Below are 17,611 nucleotides of genomic sequence, written 5' to 3'. Positions count from 1 at the left end.
CAACAATTCATTATCTCCTGATTAGATACTGCTTTGGCCAGTTTTGCCTCATTAGGGCTGACTGAAACACTGTTTTGACTTTGGCAGAGAAGTTACCACTGATTGATACCTGACTTGCACCTCTATCTTCAATGTTACAATCCTCTGCCCAATTAACTTCTAATCATATAATCTGTATCTTGTCAGAACTATTTTGTCCATGATGCTTGCTGTCTTAGAACTAGAAGCAGTTCAGGAAAAATTAAATAGCTGAACTGTAGGAAAGTCCTTTAGGAGAGACTTCTAATAAGACTAATTCTGTTTTTCCTAAGGAAAAACATCTGGCTCCCTTTTTGGTTCCAAAGATCTGTTTAATTTTGAAATAGGGCTAGAAGTCTCAATAAGGTACAGGCTAGCCAGGGAGTGTGTATGAGGGGTGGAACTGTGAAAATTACTCATGGTTAATTTAGCTAAAAACTACCAAAATTAGTGTGAGCTTTTCTACTGAGATATGTCAGCAGTGAATACTTCAGGAAATCTCTAATTTCAGATTTACAGCCCTGATTGCTATCACATTTAATTTTACTGTAGTGCTCTTTGTTTTCAGTTACTGTTATGTCATCTCCTTTACTTCATCAAATCTATGACTAGACTCCTATTTTATACTCTGCAGTGCATGCTAAAATCTGGAGGGGCCTTACTATAGATTCATTGACTGCAACTTTGGTTTCACATTCCCAGAAAGGGTACCCAGGTATTTTCCGTGTGACTTATGAGCCCACATTTCTTTCTAACAAGTGAAAGCTTCCAAAATAATCCTCCTGAAGTAATTGCTTCTAGGCATGTTTAATATGCATGTATTTCATTACTTGAAACCATACATTTAAAGCAATTAGATGAGGGGTGTTCATTGAAATACGCTGGCATGTGCTTGAAACTACATTTTTGATACGAGGAAAAGCATCAGATAATCAGAAGCAGCTGCTTCAGGTCTGCTCACAGAGGAGGTATCTTAGGCAGTGAAATTTTATTCCCTGGCAGAAAAGGAGCAAGCCCATTCTTGCAACTCTAGTAGGGCAGATGTTTCTTAAAACTGTGGAGCACTTCCTGTGTATGAGGTTTCTGCTAATGGCGTATCTCTGAACAAACAAGATAGTCCAGGGAGAGAGCAGTCCTGTCAGCATAAATGGACGTCTGCCAAGGCTTTGGCTGGCACAGAACTGTGGTCAACATCGAGTGGCTGGCAGGGGCAGCAGAGCAGGCACAGCCAAGGAGGGGCAAAACTTCAGCTGCACAGCACAGTGTTAGTCCTTCATACAAAGCAGTACTGTGGCTGGATGCATCTGTATCCAGCCACTTATTTTGCTTAAGATGTTGACTTTGATCTGATTGTGTTAGTAACACACTTTCTAGGTAGGATTCATACATTTCATCACAGTTCATCCCTGTGGCACAGACATCTACAACTGTGCTCACAGCTGTGGGCAATTCTTTTTCTATTATTATTTTCAGTGCAGCTAAGAGGCATTTTCAGAGTTCTGTTCATTAGACATATTTAGTTGTCTGCTTCAGAAGATGATGTTTCATAGGTGCCTGTTCCTCTGCACTGATATTGTACATTTTAATTTTCTACTAGTCCTTATCAGAGCAGTTCCTGCCACCTTTGTTTCAGAGTAGTCTTTGTGTGCATGCTCATTCTCAACTGGTGCCCTTGGTTTAAAATTTGTGCCTCCTATTCTTAGGGCAGTCTTCTCTGAGGACTGTGACTGATGAGCCTGCCTGAAAAAGGCTATGAGAGATGAAGAGCTCCCAGCTGTTAGGGTACAAGTGCAGTGGTTTGCAGCACAGCACTGTAGCACAAATTAAGCCCAGAAATGGTTTACTTTAAAATGCTGTACTGTAAACTGCACTGGTTCAGGAGCTGATTAAAAAGCAGCTCAGTAGCACAAAAGCTGAAAGCTGGGCAGACAAGGAGGTCTAACAGCATCAATCATTCCAAGCTAAGGATCCTTTAAACTTCTACTTAAAAGCATGCCTTCAATTCTGCTTAAAAAAATAGAATCTGTTTAGGTGATGTTATGGACACTAATTACTGTCAGACTTTGAGATCTGCAGAAAGAAATCAGGGGCAGTGTTTTTATTTTCTTGTTTAAGTTTGTGTTCCCCAGTTGTTTGGAGTTTGACTTGCCACCTAATAGACACATTTGGTAATGGTAAAATAAATTACTTATATTAAAAATAAATTACTTATATTTTTCAGGTACAATGTGTGTATCATGGCTTATGGGCAAACTGGAAGTGGGAAGACATACACAATGTTAGGACCACAGTTAGAGGGGAACTTAGCATTCACCACAGAAGAGGAATCAGAACTTGGAATTATTCCTCGAGCTACCCAAGAAGTGTTCAGGTAAAAACAAAGTAAAGGCTTGCTGTCAGTGGCAGTCACTTTAAACTGCATAGAAAGGATGAAATAATGTTTGCAATGTATTTATCATTACAGATTTCAGCTTCAAAATGGTTAATATTTATAGCTTCTCTGACCACCATTTGATATTTGAGGCTTCATATAGATTTCTAGTCTCTCTCCTGCTTAATCCGATTTTCTGAGACAATAAGATTATGCAGTTTTACTGTGTATTATCTGTCCATCTGGCTTTCAGACTCTAATTAAAATTTTGAAAATGCTTCAACCATAGCTATGGGAGTCTAAAAGATACTTAAGTTCCAAAAAGTTCTGTGAAAATTGACAACTGGAATACATGAAGAGGATTCAGATTATAACCCAGTCCCAAGGAAGAATGATAGTAGAATTTTTAACCACAATCTGTTCTTGTTTTAAGGGTTCTTAGATTTTTGCAGCGAACATAATACAGGATTGACCTGATATGCTGCTATGTTATAGAAGAGAGCCATTAGAAGTTTTTCCAGCTAAGCATGTTTGTTTTGGAAAAGTGTATAAGCTAAATCAAAGAACGAACCAATTTTGTATGAGAATAACTGTCTAACTGTAAATACTCTCCTGAATAGAGAAGTCCTTAATTTTTGGATTTTCTGAGGCTGTGATCAGATAACTTTTTCCAGATATAATTTCCCATCTCTGTTCATTGCTTGCACTCTGCCAGATTTTATACTCTGAGCTCTGAGTGCAATAACTGCCAGCAGAGAAATTGTATTAAAAAATCCTGAGGTGGCAGGCTAGTGGAAAAAATAAGCTGGCACAGCTGTTTGGAAAATTAAGTTCTATTTACTTCCTCAAGTATAAATAAACTGTATATTCTGATTCTTCAAGTTAACATTAGCATATGGATGAGGCAATTCCATGGCTGCAGATACTTAATAAATGCTTGCATCAGATAGTAATTATATTACAATTAAAGAATAGATCTCTATTTATAGATTGTTCATTTGGGGTTTGACTTCAACATTTTTGGACTTTTTTCTCTTTTTTTATTTGCCAGGCTTCTTTCAGAAAAGCCACCAGGAAGTTACTGGGTTGAGGTTTCTGTTGTAGAAGTGTATAATAATGAAATTTTTGATCTTCTGGCCAAAGACAGCTGTGGAAAAGTGTTTGGCATCAAGCGTGATGTTGTCACAACCAGAGAAGGGAAGAGTGATGTGCCATTACTGACACATGAGTGAGTACACGGCTTGTTCCTACCATCCAGACACTATCTGGTGTTAACGCCATGTAGAGCTGTCACAAAATTGCAATTGCAGGCACCAGATTGCTTCTAAACAATGAGTCCTTACTATATGCAAAAGAACAGTTATGTTTCTGTTAGCTCAGTCTATTAGATTGCAGTTGGCTGCAAATGTCAAAATAGTTCCAGAAATAACTGTACAATTACTTTGAGTTATACTCCTGTGCTAAGTTTCTTCCACTCAGAATGCCTGAAGATTGCTGCACATGTTGTTGTTGCTGGAGCTATGGTATCTTCTCAGCTGTAGAAAAAGAAGTGATAATCTAGTCACAAAGCACTTTCCATTCAGTCTTATTGAATTATAAATTTTACAGATTATAATAGAAATTTAAGTACAAGTAGTTAAGCAGCTGAAAGGTGTTAGCTTTCCCTTTATGCACTGGAGTTACAAAAAATTAGAATAAGATTTTAAGTGATCTTTTAATACAAATACCCATCTTAATATTACTTAATGTTCTGTTTTCATAACTGGAGGTGTTAAAGCTGGAATTGTTATGTTGGCAGCATTTGAACTGGTAGGTCTTGAAAATCAAGGCTCTTCAAACTAAAAGCTAAGCAGCAAAGCTTCTCACCATTCACTTTTAAGATGTCCCTCCCCAGCATTGGTGTATGCCAGGTTTGATCCTTATTTACACAACTTGACAGTGTTGGGAGTGCTAGGGTATTTAAGGCTCCAGTTATACTTACTTTAATGCCTTCTTTTACTTACTAAGCATTACAAAGATTTGTTCTAGTACTCATGGGAATGATTCTTGGCATTATGTAAGCATGGCATACAAAGCAAATGTACAGTGCTTTCTTTTTCATTCATTAACAAGAGGGAATCTGTTTCAGATGCTTCATTTTAGTAATGTCTGTGTTGTTTATCATAGAATGTCTTGAGTGGGAAGGGGCCCACAAGATCATTGAGTCCAACTCCTGGCTCTGTACAGGACAGCCCCAAGAATTCCATTCTAGTACCTGGACACTCTCTGGGTGAAGAACCTTTTCCTAATATCCAGTGTAAACCTCCTGTGACAAAACTTGTGGCTGTTCCATCAGGTCACCAGGGAGAAGAGGCTGGTTCCTGCCCCTCTGCTTCCCCTCACAAGGAAGTTGTAACTGCAGTGAGGTCTCACCTCAGTCTCTTCTTCTCCAGGCTGAACAGACCAAGTCACCTCAGCTTCTGCTCATGTGGCTTCCTCTCTAGGCCTTTCATCATTTTTATGGCCTTTCTTTGGGCCTTAAACTAGTAGTATCAACATTAGCTAGAAAAAACAAATTAGGATAAGTAGTACTGGTGGCACCAGAGAGGTAATGGTACCCAGTGGAATTAAACTGGACATCTCTCTGTAAGCACCCAGCATGAGAACAGATTCCAGAAGGAAGTATGTGCATTATTGAGATGTCACATAAAGAAGTGTCCTGCTCCTTGAGTAAATAATGTTTGTGAAAAGAAACATCTTTTGAAAGCTCTATTGAAATGCTTAGAACACCATTAGTGTTTTCTATGTTTCTGAGGAAAGGTGATGTTTTTCTTTGCCTCACTATAATAATTCTTGTCATGGTCTAATCTCTACTCTTCCAACGGAAATTAGCAGTTAGATATGAAATGCATCCCATGCCTATTAAATAAAATGCACCATCAGTGGAGATAATTTTGTCCTGTGACTTAGTGACATGAGCAGACCAGTAGTTTGTTTATGTGGATTTAATGCTATTCCCATCAAGCCTTGATAAAAATACAAGAAAGCAGTGGAGGATTGTACATTTATTGATTTGTACTTTCTAGCAATTTAATTGCTCATACAAAAGTAGGAACCCAGAGAAATTGTCAAGTAGTTTTCTTCACTGTAGGAGCTATAGGACTCTCCATTCTTTTTATGAAATAATAAGCAGTGCAATATTCTCAGAAGGATTAACATTTGTATCTGGGTTTTGCCTGCTCTTTGGTCTTGAGGTTAAATACAATTTCCATAGGAATTCTGCAAGCTTGATTGCACTCTGCATGCTCCATAAGAATATGGAATAAATGAAAAGTGACTGGAGCTTAAAGTGATGAATCCTTTTGCCCTTTCTGTCTGTATTATGCTGACTAGTGGGTTTCTCCATGTCTCTATTCTTGTATTTCCTCAACTGTGACTCTACTCCAACTTTTAGTATCTAGTTAAGGCTCTCCTGTCAAGGGAATGAAAAACTCCAGAAGAGGCTGGGAGTAGAACTTTACCTGTGTGTGCTGAATCTTTCTTGGAGGAGCTAATCTTTTTCCTTTGACTAGACAGGAAAGGAGCCATTTGACTTAGAAAGTGAAGGCGGGTACATGTAGTGTAGGCATGCTGAGAGTTGAATTTTGCCTGTTTCATCAAAACCTCCAAGTAGTTTTTAATTACGGTATTTCAGTAACTAAGATGCTGGCCCGGCATAATTTTATTCCTGAAAAATGCCTGTCCCACTTCCCAAGGGAGCTTTGCATAGTTAATGGGTGACCCATTTCTTTTCATAGGTTTTGGGAAAGAGAGAGGTGAGAAGCAGTGGGACTTGTGCCATAAAGACAAAAAAAAAGAAACTGCAATAAGGTTTCATTTGTCCCTCTAGTTAATAAAATGGCTGCTCTGTTTATTTCTGTAAATTTTAATTTATGGCAAAGGAACCTGGCGCCTTGAACTAAAACTCTTAAAAACCATTTATCTCAATCAGTTAATACTAAATTCTAATGCAACCATAAATAAAAATATGGACTTGTATCTCAGTTACAATGCAAGCAGTGAAAAAAGTCCAATTCATAAACAGGTTATATTAATAATTACATAGAAAGGTTAATAAGAAAAAACAAACCCAAACAAAGTAAAGGAACCATTGAATGAGGCCACCCAGCTGCCCAAAATCTAAAGTAAACAGCTGCTGCTTTGAATAAAAACACATCCTCATTTATGATAATATTTCATCTAGAATATATTGGCCTGCTGGGTCTCATTGGTTTCTCCATATATCCACTAAAGTACAGTAGTCTCTTTCCTGCTAACACGTTTATCTTATTGAATCACGAAAGCCTCAGTCTCTTTCTTCTTTTATAGCTGGGTTGACTTTGGAGAACTTTCAGCATCAAATTTTTAACGTAACCACAACAGGGCTTCTCTTTGTAGAATCTGGTCCTGGAACGTGCGGCACATAGAGCACAATGCAGTCGTAGAGATTATACTAAAATATTATTTCTGTCAGTCCTGTGGAGGAGCTACTGTGCCAAGCTCACCACACTGGGCTGGGGATGTTGCTTGTCTTCAAAGCCAGCTGCAGCTTCCCAGCCGTAGGTGACCAGCACTGACAGCACACCCTGAGCCCTGTCTTCCTTGGCAAATGCAGAGATGGGGCAGCAGCTTGGAGCGCTGATTCTTTGCCAGCTCACAGCAGCAGCTTGCAGAAGCCAACAGCCTGGTGCTGCATCCTAGCCAAGGCTGCTTGCCCCTCAGGCCTTCCAGTCCTGGCTGACTAGCCACTGGATGATGCAGTTCAAGGCTTGGGAAGGCATGATTGTGCCTTCTTGGATGTGAGGTAATAGTCAGGTCACCCCAGTGTAAGGCTCTGACTATAGGAGCTGGAGCCACTGGTTCTCTGCTGGTACCAGGTCAAACAAGCAGGAGACATCCCCAGTGAGTGCCTAGAGGTAAAGGTGTCACAGTGGAGGCCAGCATGTGTGGCTCAGGATTGATAGGGCAAGTATATAGTGATTGTTTCCCTCATGCAGCCCTGGATACACAGGGAACTGCACTTAGATGGCTGCTTCTCCTAAGTGCTTATAGATATGGTGTGGCCAAATGCTTTTCTGTGCTTCAGATGCCCTTGCTTTGCTTTTCAAGGAAATTGTTTTAGTTGAGTACAGTTTGTTTTGTTTTGTTCTTCTGTCTTTAAACTCTTCAAGTATGGCTCTTAGCATAAAGTAAGTTTGTGCCTGGTGTGACTTTTACTGAAATCAGCCAAATCTAAGTCATAAAGACCTTGCCTTTTATCACATGCTAGCTGCTGCTGACTGCAGCATTGTGGAACCAAGCCTGTGGCCTGTCATGAGAGTTATTAATGGTTGTGCTGTTACAGAGCATTCCATGACCAAGCTATGATACGCAGTCATAATTTATACTCCCACCTAAAAACAACTGTTTAGGTGTTCTACCTTCAGTGATTATTGAATAAGGCAACACAGTGAAAGAAAAGAGTAGGCAGTCTTATCTCATTTCTTTTAAACATTGCAAACAGGGAAAATGATAGTGGGTTTTTTCTTTACCTAGCCAGTTTATTTCATTTTCTGTGTGTATTTCACTGTGTGTGCTAGGTCTTTGCCCCTGGATTGATCATATTTGCAGTATTTCCTTTAACAGGAAAGGAAAACAGATAGTATGAGATAAATGGTCTATAGAAATTACATCTATTTATTCTGATGTTGTGCTCATTGAACAGTGAAACTGGACTTATTTCCAGGGATTCTGGATTTAATTCCAAATGTGAAATATGATTTCCAGAGTCCCAGAGAAATTTTGGAGGGTTTTGCCTAATTCTGTACCTAAGAAAATTAGCTCCTCAGCATAAACTGCACAAATCTACTTCTGTAAGGCCAGGGATTCCAGCAATGTCTAAACCTGTGTCTTTTCTTCCAAAGTGTGGAGATACAGAAATGTCTGTTGCTTCAATGGCTGAGCTATAGTACCTCTGGACCTGTAAGGCTGGCAGACCACTTCTGCAGCAGTTTCAGGACTGCTTCACAGCTTTTGGCTTGAATTTTCATCTTTATCCCACCTGAAAAAGTCTGTTTGTGCACCTCAAATCTGAGAGTAGTATAAGGAGAAGAGCAGAGAAATGGAAATGCTGAGGTTCTCATTCAAGTTGTCAGCTTTCTTGTGTGATTTTTCCTGCAAGTCAGTGAAATATCCTTCCTGTTTCTTTACTTCTTAGGACTGTTGAAAATGCATCTGAATTTTTGCATCTTGTCAACAAAGGCCTACATCTGAGGGTCACGCACCCAACACTGGTGCATGCTCATTCCTCTCGTTCTCATCTGGTAGTGACATTGACCATAACCACAGTTGTCTTTGGAGATAACTTTGGTAAGTAGGATGTTAGTAAAATACATCTGGAGCCAGCTGTGTTTAGAAAAACAGTCTATGGACTGGGAGGTTTTCATATTGCTTTTTCTTCCTTTTTCCAACTGTTTCCTCAGTTCTTTTCAATTTTTCTAACTTTTACATTCCTTCTTAAATAACAGACCATTTTCATGTTTGAATGCTACTCAAACTTTCAGTTTCATAAAAACTTAGCACTTTTCTTTACATGCCTTGACTTCCAGAGTTGAAGTTTTATTACATGAGACAACTAATGATTAAGTGTTATCAGAAAGTCATACGATAAGGTATAAGATAGGAAAGATCTTGATAAGGTAGATAATCAAAGTAGTTAAATCACTTAGAATGAATAATTACATGTCATACAAAGTTTGTGGTTAAGCTACCTATAAATTTTAGGGATCATCATATGCTCTTGGTTGAGAAAGAATTAAATTTATTTACTCTCTGCCTTGCAAGAATGTCCATTAAATTCAGAATCTAATGAACTGTTAATAATAGGCCATTGTATGAAAAGACAAAATACTTGTCCTATTTACTATGGCAACATTTATATTTCTACTTTCCACTACCACACCAAGACTTAACATTTTATTGGTTGAGGAACAACTTTCTATTTGGGCTTTTGGGGGTAACTTTGTTTTCTTTTGCTCATGTTATAATTAGGCTCTCTGCTTTCAGTGCTGAGGTCCATCTCCTTCATACTCTGCAACAACAATATGATTTTAGAAAGTGGGAAATATTTAACATTTTTTCCTTTAGACTGCTATCAGAAATTAAACCAACAGTATCAGAAAAACAGAATAAACAGTGCCCTTTTTTACCTATGGGCCTTGCCAAAAGACACAGTTACTTCATAAGTTGCAGCTCCAGCATTCCTGATGTTAACTCTAGCCGGCTCCAGTTTCTTGTCAGTTAGACTGATGGTACTTACCTAAACTCAGTGCTTGTACCATTAGGATAGTCTAGTCCAGAGTTCCCTTTGCCACTTCTAACTGCAGCCACTCCATCGTGGCCTGGCAGCAAAGCTTTGCAGAAATGTCTAATTTCTGTTGAATGCAGACTCTGGCTTTTGACTCACAGCATGTGGGTGAAGATGTGCATTGTAAGGAGACAGAGAGAGCAGCACTGCAGCAGGGTGTGACAGCACAGCCTGGCCTGTTTAAAAGGAAAGGATCCTGATTTAAAAGCCAGGTGCCATTGTCAAATATCTCAATGTCAGATAACTGAGTCCCTAAATAAAAAGTTGTAAAGTCTGTGATGAGTTCTGCACCTAAAGCCAGGGTTGACAAGCCAGTGCTTTTTCAGGTTTGATTAAGGCATTTTAGCATTTTGATCAGTATTATCTGTTGTTTCTGGAGACCTGTTTCTTAATTTCATTGTCTAAAACTGAAGAGGAGTGGGAACACTTAGTTTGACACTGTATGGCCTGAAGCCATTTCTTCTGTGTAAACCAACCCAGCTGCTCTGCCTACACTGTGAAGAGCTGGGTCAGGGTTTAGCAGCAGCATGCTTGGAGAAGTACAGAGCTCTGTAATGCAAGTCAGTCTGCTCCTTAGTCAAGTTTTGCAGTTGGAAACTTTCTACTATTCCAACTAGAACACTGTAAGCACCCAAGGAGGTCTGTTGTCTCTATAACCTGTAGCAGTATATGTGCCTTTTATTCTTTTGTTCATTCAGAGAGAGAACAAAGAGATAGATGAAAACCAAGACACTAAGAAAAATAAAAAAAACCCAAAAACTGGGAAATCCATTTTGCATATATTCCTGCTAAACTAATGTGAAAGCAGCTTTCCCAGAGAGTCCTTGTTTTCCTTCCCAAGAAAGAGAGAAAGCCAGATGCTTCTGCAGAGGCATAATACTAGTAGATAACCAACCTGAACAAGTGAGAATAACACTATTGAGGGTAATAGCTCATCATGTGGAGATCTCACAGTGGGATATGAGGGCTGAAGGAAATCTAGGGGGAACAGCAGCAAAGGACAAAATAGAAGAGGCAGGATAAGGACTTTTTTTTTTTTTTTTTTTTTCTGCCAGAGCACCAGGAGATGATGTTTCAAGTACATAGAATCAGTTTTCAGAGACTACTGCTCCCAAGCATCTGAAATTGCACTTTGGTTGCAATCAGTCTAAAACTTTTTAAAAGGTCTCTCTAAAGTCCTTACTGGACTCCCATTTCTTGTTTTCCACACAGATGTGTCAACAATGGGGATATTGGATACAACACAATCCACACCAAAGCTTGTTACCAACTGGTATGATCAGTTTGATGAGTAAAACTTTAAATAAGATAGAAAAAGTCACTCAGCCTGCCTGTGCCATGGATTTTGGCTTGTACATTGCTTCTGTTAGAATAGCCTGAAGCAGCAGATACTGTACATCCCCTATTGATGCCCTATTTTTTCCCCATGTCAATTCTCAGTGTCAGTGAGAAGCTTTCGTTTGTTTTTTCCATTATCCAGGTATTTTATGGGAAGATGAACAAACCAGTCAGAGAATAAATAAAGAGGCTTCCTTCACCTTTACACAAAAAATGAGAGACAATAAATCCACCTCTTCTTCCAGAGCCTCTTCACCAGTGCAGCTTGAAGCAACTGAGAAAATGAAGCAAGTCAAAACAAGACTGCAGCTGGTGGACCTGGCTGGGAGCGAGTGTGTTGGTAAGTGAATGTGTCTGTTCGTGGGCATGGATCCTCATGGATCTAGATTACAATAAATGCCTTAGTTCTTTAGGGAGGGATACATGCTACCCTGCTCTCACACAGAGGTGGTTTGAACCCACAGATCTTGGCATGAACAAAATTTGAGGGCTGATTGATCCGGTTTTACACTGGTGTAGTTTAACTCAAAGTATGGCTGTATAAGCTTGAAATAAGCCCAGGATGGTTATCCATATCATAGATACACTATTTGTTCAGACTGCTTTTATTAGGCCTGTTTTTCTACTCTGAAAATTAGCATGTCTTTCATACAGGAATGTTTAAAGGGCAAAAATTATTTAAATATTACAAATATCTGTAATAATTGATATCACCATGTGTGGATTTTTCTGCTTTATTGTGGAAAAAGTCTTGGAGGAAATTAGTGTTGAAAAGATAATATTGTTTTCATTGTTTCTTCAAAGCATTTTACTCTTGCCTCCTCTATGCACACAATAATTTCAAAAACTTGATTATTTCCTAAAGGACAAGCTTTCTTACCAAGAAAAACCATGAAGCCAAATGTATCATTCCAGAAATAATGTTTTGAAAAGTGAACCAGTATTATGAAAGAGTCTTTTACTTTACTGCCAAGAATTCTTGCTGTTGCTTACTGTTAAACTTTTGTTCTACAGAGAAACCTAATATAATACATTATTTTTTCATTTGCTCTAAATGCTGAAAACATGTAATTTAGCAACAGGGCGTGTGTTTGTTCTCTCAGTTAAACCAGGACAAACATTTCCTTGCTTTGGGGCTCGGCAGGCCAGAGCCTCCAGTGAAGCCAGAAGAGCTGTGCTCACATCAGTGTTAGATGAGTTAGTCAGTGGCAGACTGGCCTCTGCCATCAGATGTGCTAGTGGACATACTCGCTGAAAGTTAGGGCAGTGTTAACTCGTAATTGTTTTAAAATGTGAGCAAATCTAAGTGAGCAGCAGTACCTCAAGCTTCTCACACACGTCAGCACCCAGCCCTGTTGGCTCTACAGCTGGCCTGGGTCATTTGCAGCATTTACAAGCCAATTGGTCCCTTTTTAGCAAACTGTGTTTCACTTTGAAAACTTAGCGAAATGCTTTATCAAACTTCATGTAACAAAATGCATATAAACAGCAGTTTAAACATGTACCCCCTCCCCTGTTTGCCGTTTCCTCCTTTAGGAGTATAACTGTTATCCCAGGAGTCCACTTTTTCTTGATACACAAGCAGCCTGAGGATGGCTGTATATATAATTACCCCAGTAAAGTTACCCTAAGATTCATCCTATCTTGGATTGTTATCCACTCTTTGGCAGGGTCTTCCAAACTGTTTTGCTCTGTCTCTGACAACTGCAGACTCTATCACTCTAACCTCATCCTCTCTCACAGTCACAGTTCTACAGCCCTCCCTGTCCAGACTGCTGGGGTTTTTGCTATTACCGTACTTCTTCACATTTCTCTCTTGAACCTCTCCTTTGCTAGAAAATGCTGGCCTAAGCGGAAAACAAGATTTCTAGCCACTCCCCGTACCTGTCTAGAGGTAGGAGAGTAGGCAGTAGAGGAAGCTGTTGGCCCCATCTGATCATCCCACTGCAATCAGCTCTGCCTGACATGGGTCTTGTGCTCTGGGTAAAAGTGATCTGCACCTCATCCACTCTCCTCAGGAAAGCTTGAATTTGAATAATGTGATGCTAAATGCTAATAGCGAATTTCTCTTCCCCAAATGGCATAGCTAAGGACAGCAGGAATTAATTACTCTTAACTGCATCCTCATCCAGACTGATCAAAGAGTTGAGCTTGCAGCACCTTTTTGAATTGGTGCAATGTGTTTCATAGACCAAACCTTTACAGTGTTGCTCAGGGGCAGCACAGCCACATACAACCATGCTGGGTGTGTGGTAGAAGGGCACCATTTTCCTTCATCAATTTCTTTACAGCAAATCATGCCATAAAACAGTAATCCACAGGCTTTGGTGAATACAAACACTTCACATTTGTGGCTCTTGTACAGTTTTCTCTCTGCAGCTTGTGCCATCTGTGTCTCTTCCCTTTTTCCAAAGGGATAAAAATGTGGCAGCTATCATAAAAATGGTGGAACAAAACAGGCTTCTCTTTGGGGCCATTGTGGAGCCATTGTTTTCAAAAGCAGTGCTGTCTTGTCTGATCTACTTCCTTGGTTCCTTGTTCTTAATATATATGGAGCCAAAAATGCATTGTACATCTGCAGAGATCAACTTTAACATGAGATGCTTTGGACCATCTGTAGACACTGAATCTTCTTTAACCTTTTCTCTACATTAGAGTTTTGAAGCAGATTTGCTTAGTGTTACCAGTGCCTTTTTCTACACTGTACCAGGTATGTCTGGAGTGACAGGGGCAGCGCTGAGAGAGACCTCCTTCATCAACCGCAGCCTGTCCGCCCTGGCCGACGTTCTGGGAGCAATAGCAGAGCAGCGAGCTCACATCCCATACCGGAACAGCAAACTTACACATCTGCTTCAGGACTCCGTAGGTAAGGGGTTATTCTGACTCTTGTTCAACAATATAGATTTCTTCTCCTGATTTTTCCTCTCCTTGGCTGTGTAAAACTAGAAGATGATCTTCTCCTCCTTGCTTGAATGTGCCCTCTATTTCAAAGACTCTGGCTCACTGTGTGAGTACATAGTGACAGTTCTGAACTCCTGAATCAGGCTAAACCTTGTTGTTTCCAAAGCTCAGTTGAAGAACAACATCTCAATGGGATCGTCTAAAGGGTAAAAATTGCATTTCACCAGTGTTTCGTGTCAGGTACAGCTTAAAAGTTAAACTTCAATCTTTATTACTACAGGAATGCTTGCACATTCCTTAGCATTGTGCCCTGTAGCAGCAAGACAAGGGAGGAAGACAGGACATGGAACTGTGCTACAGTTTTGTGTTGGGATCACTTCCTCTTCTTTAGCTCCTCATTAATGCAGAAGCAATTTTAAAGCAAGTGTTATGCCTGCAGTAATGTCAGATTTGTGTCCATATGTGTAGTACATTAGTCCATTTTTCTTCAGCCAGAAAATATTAGCCCTTATGCTTTTAATTTCCAGTTCATGGCATTGACAGTGAATGAGGTAAGGGTTCTACAGAGTTTCTGAAATACTGTGAATTTTTTTGCTTAAGCTTTGATTTCACTTAGTACTGGAGTCCCTACTGTGAAAAGGGGAAGACAAAAAGAGAAGTGAGAGTTGTGTTTTATGGGTGCTGAGCCTGATTTAAACTAAGTCTGTTTGGTGAAGTGTTGAAAATGGCTGTTTTCTCCTTTGTTTAATCATTGTTTGCAAACTTCAAGTATATTTTGTTTTATTGTCACACAAGCCATTTTGCTATTATGCCAAATTTACAAATATTTGACAGAACTTAAATTAGTGTCCAGAGCCATAACATACATGCTGATTAATTGATGAAGCTAATAGGGGAAAAAAATCTACATTAGAGATTGTGAAATACTTGGGAGCAAACATCATATTGTTAGATATAGACTCATGAAAGAGCTGTCTGTTTCAGCAGCCCTTTCCAGGAGCAGTCTTCTGCTTCATGAAAGCAATGGTAACCTGTGCTCACTGTTGCGTAGATGAGTATGGTAACAATGTATAACTTACTGAAAATAATGAGGTAAATAAATATGTTTTGTCTTTCCCCTGCTTTTAGGAGGTGATGCTAAACTGTTGGTGATGCTGTGCATCTCTCCTGGCCAAAAGTACTTAACAGAATCAATGCAGTCTCTGGGATTTGGAACTCGTGCTCGGCAAGTTCAGAGAGGACAAGTCAAGAAGAAAAATTTCCCAGTGCCTAGTAAAGGAAAATAAAGCCTAAGACTCCTATGGATTAAAGTATCATTAATGAGTTCCTCAGACTGAAATGTATATTGTTGTCCTTAAGCCATTCTTTTAGATATCAACTGCCAGTTAAAATAAACAATCCTCACCATGGCATTAGTAAGCAATAAACCTGCTAATGATGCTCTTGCTCCAGAGATAATAGCAAGTATTGACAGCAGTACCCACCCTGGTAGAATAGTAGAGAAATAAACTGGCCTATAAGACGTGGCTTTGGTGATGTGTTTCTTTAATTCTGCTTGCCCTAAGTCAACAGGGCCCCGATTTAGGGTGGCTTGCTTCTGAAAGGCCAAGGATGCATTCTGTCTTCTCAGCAGAAGCCAGGAGTCTAAATATCATTCCAGTGCTTCATAGCAGCAAGTGAAATACTTCCTCCCAGCTTGGATTAAAATGAGACACATCATTTTTTAATTGCTTTTCTATCTGGCATGAATGGGGTCATTCCTAATGCATTAGCAACAGGTAGGAGTATAAAGGAACACATCAGCTGTACTGAATGGAGTTTTGTTCTCTGGTTTTAGGTAGGAAATAATGGCATTACTGAGACGGAGAAAAATAAGTAAGGCTGTATCTGTTAGCCCTCTGGAATGTAGCTTAGAAAGCAAATGAGGGATTACACAACTCTTTGAAAACACACTTAAGTTAAATAGTTGGAATGAGTCCCAGCTCTGCTGAGTTCATTAAACCCACAGCTTTGCCTATTTGGGGGGTATTTTTGCTCCAGGAATGCTGAGAGGCCCTGAACTACAGATCCTAATGGGACCCAACTTGTACAACTGTTGTAGTAATCTGGCCTATTGTTTCACTTGCATTTCTGAAGCAAGTTAAACACATCACAACGTTGACACTACCTTCAGCTTAAAAAAGGATAACCACATGAATAAAACACCAAACACCGGCTTGTGATATGCTGTTTGTCACCCTTTTACACCAATGGTGAGACAACATCATGCAGAGTTTGTAAAGGAAGTGACACTAGGAGAACTTTCAAAGAAGTTTAAGCAATAATGTTAGAGGTGAGAAGTCCAAGATGAACAATTGGATTCAAGCAACATCTGATGTGTTCGGTGCACTAAATTATTGCTCAGCAGAGGCCTTAAGAGCCACTCTTAATTTTTTTTTCCACCAGCAATTACTCTGCCCCTAGACTGGGAGAGAGGTCGTTGTTAGGTCACTGCAAGAGAGCTTAAATTGCAGTGTCCTGCCCCAAAAGCTGGAGTTTATAGTATTCCAAGTCACTTAACCTTCACAAGCACAAATATTTATCCAGAGATTATGTAGCATACTATTATTGGAATTTCACCCTTGAATATGTAACAGCTGCCGTGTTGCTTGCAGTGCTCTGGTGCTCAGAACATAAGTATTGAACCAGAGAGCTGTAATAACACTTGCTATCCTAAATATGTCATGAGGGTAAAAAAGCCTTAACTTTACCTGATTGCAGCAGTAACAGAGGGGTAGAAAACAAATCTGGCCACGGGAATTTAGGAAGCTGAGTGGCCAGTAAAGCAATCTCAGGTGAGAAAAGTGTCAGAGCAAGGAACGTCAGCCTGGTAAACAAAATGCAGGAGCAGCTTCAAGCTCACCTTAGTCTCTGGCCAGCTGGGTTACTAAAGCAACCTGGATTACAGCTCAAAGAGGGGTTAAATAACAAGGGCTGATTCCACCAGCAGTTAAAAGTAAGTTCAAGTATTTTAAGGATTTGACATCCTTAAGTGTTACATAGAAGTGCAACTTGCCATGAGTTGTTCTTTCTTTTCTTTTTATGAAAAACTGCCCTTCAAAACTTTGGATTTGTTTATAATCTTTGTTGTAGGAGAAAAGCAGCATTTTATTGAAGCAGAGAAATAAACCCCTCAAATGTGAGCAAAAAGGTTAAATTTCTACATTAACATTAACTCTGCCAAACTGAGAGTATGCAGCATTCCCTAATCCTGTTTTCCTTGTCAGCATAGCATATCACTCACTGTTTGACCTGCACAAGAGAGTGTACAGGATATGCAGGGCAGTAGGGTTAACATTTTGTTCTAACAACTTTCAGGTTTGGAATTTCCTGGGTTATAGAGATGTGATTGCTCAATCGCAGTGTCAGAAGGGAAGAAGGGTAAAAGTTGTAAGGGTGAAATGGCTGTATGCATGCGTCTAAGCTGAATTGCCTTCTGTCCCAAGAGTCACTCAGGCCTGCCAAAGGACGATATTCAGACATGTAACTTATGTCTTGCAGAGCAAGCAAAACAGCATGTGCAAGACCCTGTACGTCTTTGCTGTAATTTTTTCAGTGTTTAGGTCTTTTGTGCTTTGAAA

At 39.7% G+C, this 17,611-nt stretch overlaps 1 protein-coding gene across 4 annotated transcripts in view; it reads left to right on the top strand.

Annotated features, from left to right (window-relative positions):
* Positions 1-15,517, top strand: part of KIF25 (kinesin family member 25) — a 41,123-nt gene extending 25,606 nt beyond the window's left edge. For all 4 annotated transcript variants that reach the window (XM_030268386.4, XM_012572506.5, XM_072927149.1 and 1 more), the window contains 6 exons: positions 2,240-2,389; positions 3,441-3,617; positions 8,604-8,755; positions 11,233-11,430; positions 13,801-13,956; positions 15,120-15,517. In XM_030268386.4, the coding sequence (XP_030124246.4) occupies positions 2,240-2,389; positions 3,441-3,617; positions 8,604-8,755; positions 11,233-11,430; positions 13,801-13,956; positions 15,120-15,277 (991 nt within the window). In that variant the 3' untranslated portion in view covers positions 15,278-15,517. The remainder of the gene's footprint in view (positions 1-2,239; positions 2,390-3,440; positions 3,618-8,603; positions 8,756-11,232; positions 11,431-13,800; positions 13,957-15,119) is intronic.
* Positions 15,518-17,611: the final 2,094 nt, after the last annotated feature.

Source organism: Taeniopygia guttata, chromosome 3, assembly GCF_048771995.1.
Source record: "Taeniopygia guttata chromosome 3, bTaeGut7.mat, whole genome shotgun sequence".
NCBI classification, from domain to species: domain Eukaryota; kingdom Metazoa; phylum Chordata; class Aves; order Passeriformes; family Estrildidae; genus Taeniopygia; species Taeniopygia guttata.
Note: the sequence above shows the minus strand (reverse complement) of the source record. Positions and strands in the feature narration are given on the sequence as shown.